General features: G+C 38.0%; 1 protein-coding gene across 1 annotated transcript; it reads right to left on the bottom strand.

Annotated features, from left to right (window-relative positions):
- Nucleotides 1-1,936: 1,936 nt before the first annotated feature.
- Nucleotides 1,937-2,506, bottom strand: bhlha15 (basic helix-loop-helix family, member a15; the record flags this gene model as incomplete). The annotated part of the gene is made up of 1 exon (XM_083904014.1): nucleotides 1,937-2,506. The coding sequence occupies one exon, from the start codon at nucleotides 2,504-2,506 to the stop codon at nucleotides 1,937-1,939; it is 570 nt and encodes a 189-aa protein (XP_083760140.1).
- Between the last annotated feature and the right edge of the window lie 7,424 nt (nucleotides 2,507-9,930).

Below are 9,930 nucleotides of genomic sequence, written 5' to 3'. Positions count from 1 at the left end.
ATTTAAAGTTATTTTCTACAACGGAGAGAAAAAAAACAACGAGATAAGATATGAATAAATGTTGCTGAAAGACAAATGTGAGCAATGTTTTTAAACAGTGGATTAGTTACTTGTCGTCGTCTTGTGGTTGACGCGCTAAAACTGAACCTTCCTCTTTCTCAGGAGTTTCCCCCCGTTTCATGTTGTCATCGTCCTTTATAGTAGAACGACTGAGTGACTGAGAGAGAAACACTATATTTTTGTTATGACTGTAAGATATTAGTATTATTTTGTGTTTGGTGCAGCGCTAACGGTGTCATTTTTTTTTAATCACGTTCGTTATGAAACGTTTTCATAAAACCAAACTTTCTTCTTTCTCATGTGGTGTTTTTTTTTTTTGTTGTATGTTTTTCTGCTGCTTAAATTCTCCCACGCAGCATTTCTAAATGTATTTTACCTGAAAATAGCAAACATCGTGTCATGCATGGGTCAAAGTAACACTTCTCGTCAATAAATAAACGTGTTTATTGAACTTATCAAATAGTTTTCCTCCTCCTTCTTTTGGTCGTTTGTTTCGACACACACACACACACACACAAAACTGCAAAAAAGTCAAATAAAATACACTCACACAACATCCTCTCTAGCTTCCAGCTAGCATACATTTGCACATCAACCTGTAAGACGAGTTAGGGTTGTTTTCTTAAAATTGGTGCTGAGCAAATGAGCAAATAGTGAGGTTTTCACGCTTCAACATATTCAATATTTGGGTCTCGCTGCTTCTTCTTCTTCTTGTTGTTGCCTCGGCCTCTCTGGGTGTGACAGTTAACGACTGGAGGCTAGAGAGGGAGAGCACACATGAAGAAGAAGATCACACCAGATAAGACAAAAGAGAACAAAGTCTCAGCTCAAACCAGAGAAGACGAGAAATAATTAGAATAATATTAATAATAATAACATAAAAAAAAGACATGTCGAGAGATTTTAGCCCTTCATTTCTGAGTGTTCACTTCTTAAAAACTCTGGTCCCTTTTCTGTCCAGTGTGCAGACGTTTGTTTGCGTCCTGTCGTGTGATTGGTCCTCAAATCCGAGAAGAAGCAAAGCTGTGGTCGGTTCAGAAAAACATTCTCTGTGAGTCTGTTCAGATCTGGTCTGAACATCCGTCCACCAGTGGAGTCGCGATGACATTCGCGACTGATCACACCTAGCTAGCATTGAACATGCGTTTTTTTTACAAAAATGGACACTTAAAAAAAACAACAAAGAAAATAGCCGTCAAACTTACATTTCTTCTCTTATTATCACCAAAATCCATAATGTTCATTCAAACTAGTAACTTTGAAGTTTGATTTGAGTGTCACCTACACACTAAAAACACAAGTTTTTTCTTTAATAAATACAATTTTAACTATAATAAGAAAACAATATCTGTGTGTTGATCCTCCTCCGCTACACTAGGTGGCGATATGCTGCCTTTCAGCTGTGATGATGAAGAACCTTTGTACCGTGAAGGGCAGCGTTACACCTCTCAGAAATTACTATTAGAAGAAGTAGAGGCTAGCATATTAGCTAGCTTTATTTAGCATTTTTTTCGAGCTACCATGTATTCGCTTAAAAATATTCACTTCTTTGAGCGTAAACTCATCAATTATGAAGAATTTTGCAAATAAGTTAACGTAAAAGCTTTGATTAGCAGCGGACTGCGTTGACGCAGCTAAGGAATGTGGTGTCGTTTATCCCGAAAACAACTTCCGAATGCGGTTTTTGTGATCGGATCTGAGGACACTTTGAGGACAGATTGAGAGCGTTCACACCTGAACTGTCCACACATGATCGGGTCACTCAGGGTGGATGTTAAAACCAGGTCTGAACCAGGTCTAAAAAGGTCTTTGTCCTGTGTTGGAGACCAGGCCCTTGCCAGCTCTCCTGACCTTTGACCCCGCCGTGCAGCTAGCGTTAGCTGTGTTGGCTGAAGCTGTGCATGTGGTTGAGGTACTGTGTGAGGCCGTCCTCGCCCTCATCCTCCAGGTGTTGCTGGTAGCACTGGAGCAGTTTGGCGGCGCTGGCCTCGGCCGCGGCCCCGCCGGCGGGCAGACACGCCCCCGACAGGTCCAGGACGATGGTGGTCAGAGCCTTGATGTAGTTCTTGGCCAGCGTGAGCGTCTCGATCTTGGACAGCTTCTTGTCCGTCTTGACGTGCGGGATGGCCTCGCGCAGCGCCTGGAAGGCGTTGTTGAGCTTGTGCATGCGCTGGCGCTCGCGCTCGTTGCTCTCCAGGCGCCGGACGCTGCGCTCTTTGGTGCTGGAGCCGTGTTGCCTGCGCCAGCGTCCCCCGGCCCCGCCTCCCTGGCGCCCCCTGTCGCCGCTCCTCAGCGAGCCTCTCCAGGAGCCGCCGATCCGCACCGACGCCTCCGAGCCTTCGTGCTCGCTGGAGCCAGGTTCTGGCTCGGTGTCCGGCTCCAGTTCTGGCTCTGGGTCGGACCAGGTTCTGCTGGATTGTTTCACTGCTTTTCTTTTGGACTTCATCCTCCTGATGCTGATGCTGATGCTGATGCTGATGCTTGGTCCTCCTTCACGTCCTCTGTGTGTCTTCTTCTCTGACAGGTCAAGCAGCTTCAAAGACCTGGAAGAGACAAGGAGACATTTGACAATGGAATTTAGGTCATTTTCAGTTTTTCTTTTCCTTATTTTCTCGATTAACGAAACAGAAAACTTCAAAATGTCTTGTGTTTTCTGTGATTAATCAGTTTTTCTGTTTTGTTTTATTTTGGAGGAGCAAAGGAACCAGAACTAAAAAGTCAAACTAACTAACTGATGATCACCATCGGTTAATAATCCATTCATCAGTTTGAGTTTTGGTTCCTTGCTTTTTTTTGTTGCTACAGAAGCAAAGAAAACACCCCAAAAAATTTAAGACATTTGTAGGTGCTCTTATTTTGAAATTTGGGGAACCACCAATTTTCAGACATTTTACAGGACAAACAAAGAATTAACTTGATTATTAATCGATTACTGTATTAATCGTCAACTCTTATGTATATGTGTACGTGTATTTAATATATAAGTCCAGTTTTAGTCGGACTAACGTGATAATTAATAATTTTTAGTGTTTAGATTGTGGCGTTAAAACTAGCGCTAGATCAGGGGTTCTCAAAGTTTTGATACCTGAGGACAATTTAGGAACCCAACATTAGACTGAGGGCCAACAAAGGAAAAAAACGAAAAAAAAACAGAAATAAATCCCATTTGTAATCATTTTAATGACCAGATTGCAGTTCTACAGTTTAGCGTTAAGTAATATAAGCGTTAATATAAAGTATTTAAGCATTAATATAATAACACTTTATAATTTTGGCCATTGTTCTTACCTTCTAATTACAGGTTAATACCAAGTAACACATTTCTGTTACCATATATTTACTGGGTAAACAGCTAGTAATTGGGGGCTGTAGCTACCTGCTTATTACCAGCTTATAACACAATAATACACTAAAATTCAACATATAGAAACCAGGTAAATACCCAGTATTTTTGTTTACACTTATTGGTCTGTATCCAGTAATGTCCAATAAACATTTAACAAGCTTAGTAGCTCCTGGATTAAAACTATTAACTGTAATTCATTGCGGGGCCAGAAATGTTTCTGTGGGCCGCCATTGGCCCCCGGACCACACTTTGAGAACCAATGGGCTAGATAAATCGTCAACTTTTTCACTGTTTTGAGTGTTTTTTTAAAGATTTAAAACTAGTTTCTTAAATGTGAATATTTTCCAATTTCTTTGCTCTGAAATCATTCAAAGTGAATCATTTTTGGTTTGCGGATAAAAACAAGACATTGTATGGAGCGAATATGGAAATAATTGTTAGTTTCAACCCGAGTTAAAACTGAATATCTTCAGTTTGTGACATGAGAAGAAAGAAAATGCAATTTCTGTGTTTTTCCACTTCCTTAATGACAAAAAAAACAACACATTTATAGACGTTGTTATTATTGGGATTGAAATAATTCATGTAATTATGGATAAAGGAGGAAAGAGTTTAAATAAAGATGTTTGTCATGATTTCAAAATGAGGTCAAGTGTAAAAGATGCTGATTCATTCATGTTCAGGGTCTTTTCTCATCATCATCATCATCATCATCATCATCATCGTCGTTCAGCCTCAGTCTTCAGGTCAAACGTCTCAGTTCTGTCTAATCTTTGCTTTTCCAGTGTGAAAACTCCATGATGTTTCTCTCTGCTGTTAATCTGCAGCCTCTCTTATCCTCACAGACCTGAGATTATGTCCATTTCAAGGTTACACACACACACACACACACACACACACACACACACACACACACACACACACACACACACGCGCGCACACACACACACACTTCATCACCTTCACTGCTTTTACACTTCACTTTTAAAAGCCTTTGAAACTGAAACATTAACATGTAAATAATGCAGATTATTTTTTTACCACTAATCTTTTTATACTTTTATACTATAATTCACAATTGTGTAAAAGTGAGTCGACACCAACACAACGACTGTAAATATCGACGCTGATGTTTAAATTTAAACAGGTTTAAGCAGATTTACATAAATTTGCATATGCACTCCAGGATTATTCTCCTGATCGATTCATCTGTTGATTATTTGAGTACTCGTCAACGACAAATGTCAACAACAACAACAACAACACAAATGTCCATCAGTGTTTTGTCCACAAACGATTTCTTTGTCAAACGGAGCAAAAGAAAAGAGAATATTCACATTTAAGAAGCTGAAAAACACTCAATTAACAAGATTCACTTAGTAATTCATTAATAATAAAGTGTTTGGTTTTTCCATCATAATGTGTAAGAAAATTAGAATTATTTCAAAATAAGAGCACCCATAAATGTCTTGCATTAAATATTAGTTGTTGTTTTTTTTCTGTTTTCTTTGCTTCTACGGCAACAGAGAAGCAAAACTCAAACTATATGAATCAATTATTAACCGATTAACTGACAATGAATTAGTGAGTTGGACATTTTTGGTTCACTGGTTTCCTTGTTCCTCCAAAATAAAGGTCATTTTGACATTTATTTATTAATTAATTTATTTTTAAACAACTTCCTTTAAATGCTTCCACCACACGTTTGATCTGATGTGAGATTAACGACTAAAGAGTGAGTCAAACGTTTGGAGAGTGGATTTAAAAAGTCTTACCTTGGATTTTCAAGCAACTTTTCCTCTTCTTCTCCTTCTCCTTCTCCTTCTTCCTCCTGATGATGATGATGATGATGAAGATGAAGATGATGATGAGGAGAGTTTTCCAGGAGAAAATCAAACTGTCAAAGGTCAGATCAGAGTCGAGGAGCAGAGGAGTCTGTTTCTCTGTCACATGTGAGTGGAGTCGACAGCAGCAGCAGCAGCAGCAGCAGCAGCACTGACACATGTACACGTCGATCTGCTCGGCCAATCACAGAGCAGCAGCTCACCCCCCCCCCCCAACACACACACACACACACACACACACACACACACACCAGAGAGAGAGAAAAAACAAAACACTCTTACTACCATTAAAGCAACACTAGGCGAGTTTTTAACCCCTCTGTATCTTAAAGCTGCAGTACCTAACAATATTATTCAAGTAATATTATTTAAAAAAAAAAAAGTGACTTCAACTTCTACCAAAGCCATATTCTGGTAACATACTTACGTACGTTTACTCACGTAAGCAGAACATGTGATCGTTTTTGCACAAAAACACCTGGTTTCCTTCTGAAGATGATTATTTCATTCTTATATTATATACATATGTAAATATATATTATATATGTTGTATTTTTAAAATAAAACAAAACACACTTACTACCATTAAAGCAACAATAGGCGAGTTTTAAACACCTCTTTATCTTAAAGCTGCAGTACGTAACAATATATAATAAAGCTATATTATTTTAAGAAAAAGTGACTTCCACTTCTACCAAAGTCATATTCTGGTAACATACTTACGTACGTTTACTCACGTAAGCAGAACATGTGATCGTTTTTGCACAAAAACACCTTGTTTCCTTCTGAAGATGATTATTTCATTATATTATATACATATGTAAATATATTTATATATGTTGTATTTTTTTGGGACAGAATAGAGTCATTTTCAGTTATGAAGACTTTTTTATATGATAAAATAAATGTGTTTCCACTTATTTGAATACGTTTTCATCATTGATGTTATATCCTTATAGTGGATCATACTCATACACTAAATGAGTTTTTATATTCTGTCTTAGACTATATTTTTTGCACATTCACGCACTTTGTGCATCGTTTCGTGCTCTATAAATATGAATTATTGTCAATTTTTACTTTAACCCTTTAAGCTACTACTCAACCGTTTGGTCGATCACACTTTAAATCACTATATGTCATTGAAAAATGCATCAAACTGAACTCACTAACACTTAATGTTCTTTATGAATTATGCAAACCAGGTTTATTATGAACAGACGTCTCAACCGTTTGGTAGAGGCCTGTATCTGAATACTGTAGGGTCTAATTTGAAAAAAAAATTGTTATTGTTATTGTAAGTACATGAAATAAAATAATAAAAAATGTGAATAAATATTTTTTCCTTTGCTTTTTTCTTGGTGCGTACCTTAAAGGGTAAGTAAAAGCTGTTTTATCTTAATGAATAGTTTCATGTCATATTTTCTTCTTTTGCCTGTTATTAAGGTTAAAGTGAGACTCCTCCTCCTCCTCCTGCTCCTCCTCCTCCTCCTAATTGTGAGCAGTTAACATCATTTCCATTGTGGTTTTTTTCTCACCTCCTCATTTGAATACAGTCCTCAGGCCTCACATCGACGTCCACAGACTCTCAGCTCAGACCTTTTAAAGACTTTATTTGCTTTTTCACTTTGTCTTTGAAACAAGACAAACTCACAGAATAACTGTTTCTGTTTCTGACCTGAAGTTTGTCTTTGGAATAATTACCAAGTAACTTCTCCCTCAGATGGACACGTAATCTGTGTTAATCCCACTGTGTCTGTTTGACCTGTGGGCGTCACAGTCAACTGTTGATGCTGCAGCAGATAGTGTAGAGTTCAGAGGAAACAAGTTAAAGTCATCTTTTTACACTATTACTGTAGTAAAAGTCTTAAAGTATACTATGACATGTGCTGTACTGAAGTATCAAAAGTACACACAGTTATTTAGGAAATGTAGTGGCGTAAAAGAAAAAGTTGCTACTAATGTGAATAACAAAGTAAAGTACAGATATGTGGATTTAAAATGTTAAGTATTTGTACTTTTTTTAAAAAAAAGTGCTATTTTTTGGTAAAAGTGCTCCGAGTTGTAAATGCAAATTCAGGAGCTATGGTAACTATGGTAACTAGTTTATATTTACATAGCACTTTTCTAGTTTTAATGACAGTTTTCCCATTCACAATCACTATCATAGATATTCATGCTAACAGCACATAAGGGCGGGGTTTAAGGGGGGATCAAACCCACAACCTCCTAGTTATGGTACGAGCCGTTCTACCACTGAGCCACAATCGCACTTTACTACAAATAATGTTGACACTAGCTTTTTTTCCTCTCGCACTCAAGCTAGCTGCTAGCTTATTTTTATTTTTGTAATTCAGCCATTTTGTTTTAGAGTATAATATGTAAAACTATACTATACAATGACATTTGCTGTACTGAAAAAAGTACACACATATATTTAGGAAATGTAGTGGCGTAAAAGTTGCTACTAATGTGAAAAACAAAGTAAAGGATTTAAAATGTTAAGTATTTGTACTTAAAAAAGTGTTATTTTTGGTAAAAGTGCTCTGAGTTGTAAATGCAAATTCAGGAGATATGGTAACTTATATGGTAATTTATATTTATATAGCACCTTTCTAGTTTTAATGACAGGTTTCCCATTCACAATCACACACATTATCATAAAGGGGGGGGGGGGGTTAAGTGGGGATCAAACCCACAACCTCCTGGTTATAGTACGAGCCGTTCTACCACTGAGCCACAGTCGCACTTAACTACAAATATTGTTGACACTAGCTTTTTTTCCTCTCGCACTCAAGCTAGCTGCTAGCTTATTTTTATTTTTGTGATTCAGCCATTTTGTTTTACAGTATTACTTTCGTTAAAGTCTTAAAGTATACTATGACATTTGCTGTACGGAAAAAAGTACACACATTTATTTAGGAAATGTAGTGGGGTAAAAGTAAAAGTTGCTACTAATGTGAAAAACAAAGTAAAGGATTTAAAATGTTAAGTATTTGTACTTAAAAAAGTGCTATTTTTGGTAAAAGTGCTCCGAGTTGTAAATGCAAATTCAGGAGATATGGTAACTTATATGGTAATTTATATTTATAAAGCACCTTTCTAGTTCTAATGACAGTTTTCCTATTCACAATCACACACATTATCATAGCTATTCATGCTAACAGCACATAAGTGGGGATCAAACCCACAACCTCCTGGTTATAGTACAAGCCGTTCTACCACTGAGCCACAGTCGCACTTAACTACAAATGTTGTTGACACTAGCTTTTTTTTACCTCTCACGCTCAAGCTAGCTGCTAGCTTTTACATTTTTTGGTAATTCAGCCATTTTGTTTGGCCTGTTTTCACCAAATACCTTCATTTATATCCCGTTAAAAACATTAACATCGTCTATATTTCATGTCAGTCAGGACTAGGACACGACACGAGGAAGCGACGTGGAACTCAGCCGTCGTCGATTTGATGATTATTCCCACCTGTGTCTCTCCCTCCAGACAAAATGGCTGCCGCTCAGAAAGCTTCCTGTCGCTGGTGTGGATTCAACATGGAGGCGTCTCTGCTTTAGCCCACAGGTAATGACTCGCTTTGCCTAATTTATGTGGGATTCTTGTTTATCTAGCGTTAACGCCTCTTCGTCTTTAAGGAGGTGACGCTTGAGATTGTTCCTTTGTCTTTGCTTTGGGAGGTCTGTGTGTGTGTGTGTTTGTGTTTGTGTGTGTGTGTGTGTTGGGGTGTTTGTGTGTATGTGTGTGTTGTGAATGGATGAGGCTGCACAGTCTGTTTTTTAATTATTTTATTTTCTAATCATTCACTTCTCTTCATTCACATATATATTTGTGCCATAAACAAACAATACTGTCAGTTTGCAAAAGTTTTATTGCACTTTATTGTCTTTAATATGTAACTGTGAGCCCCGATGAAACGTCAAAGTGTTCACTACAGGTTTTAGTCCGTCGTGTTTCGTTTCGAGTGCAATTTCCCTATTCATGACGGCTAATAACTAGCATAAAATATGCACATTTTGCACAAGAAACCACAATCCTGTGCATATTTTTACCCGTCAGCTCTGCTCAGGGTGTGAAAGTGTTTGAGCTTCTTCACGTTAATGGTTACAGCACTTGTGTCGTTGTGTTTGCACAACATAATATTTCGATTGGCTGGCGTTTATGAGTTTCTGCCTCACGCAACGTTAGCAAAGCGAAGCTAACGGACGCACAGTGCAGTTCAGCGACGCTTGACGCTGCTATTCATTTTTTAACGTAGACGTGTCGCTGCAAAATACAACATAGAGTTTGTTATGGTCTGGCATTGCTAACAATAGCTAGCCTGGTTCTATGTTTTGTCCATGTTCCCCCCCGACTTCTTTCTAGAACATTCCAAGTTGTGAATGGAACACAACATAACACAACATGGGTGTGATGTTTTGTGCTAGCAGAGGTTAGCAGGGCAGTTTCTGTCATGGCTAACTATGTAGCTGGAGTTGCTAATGTTGCTAAAGTGATGGTGTAAAATGGTCTAAAAACAGACATTTAGAAGGGCAGGGGCGACAATTAAAATACGCTAAGGGCAGGCATGTCCGGAGTGTAAGCTAGGGCTACTAACTACGACTAATTAAGCAAGTTTAAGTATCGTTTTTTAAAGTGCTGTGTCTTTGAAGATATGCAAGAAAGCCTTGGT

This window comes from Microchirus variegatus, assembly GCF_963457635.1.
Source record: "Microchirus variegatus genome assembly, chromosome: 17".
Taxonomy (NCBI): domain Eukaryota; kingdom Metazoa; phylum Chordata; class Actinopteri; order Pleuronectiformes; family Soleidae; genus Microchirus; species Microchirus variegatus.
Note: the sequence above shows the minus strand (reverse complement) of the source record. Positions and strands in the feature narration are given on the sequence as shown.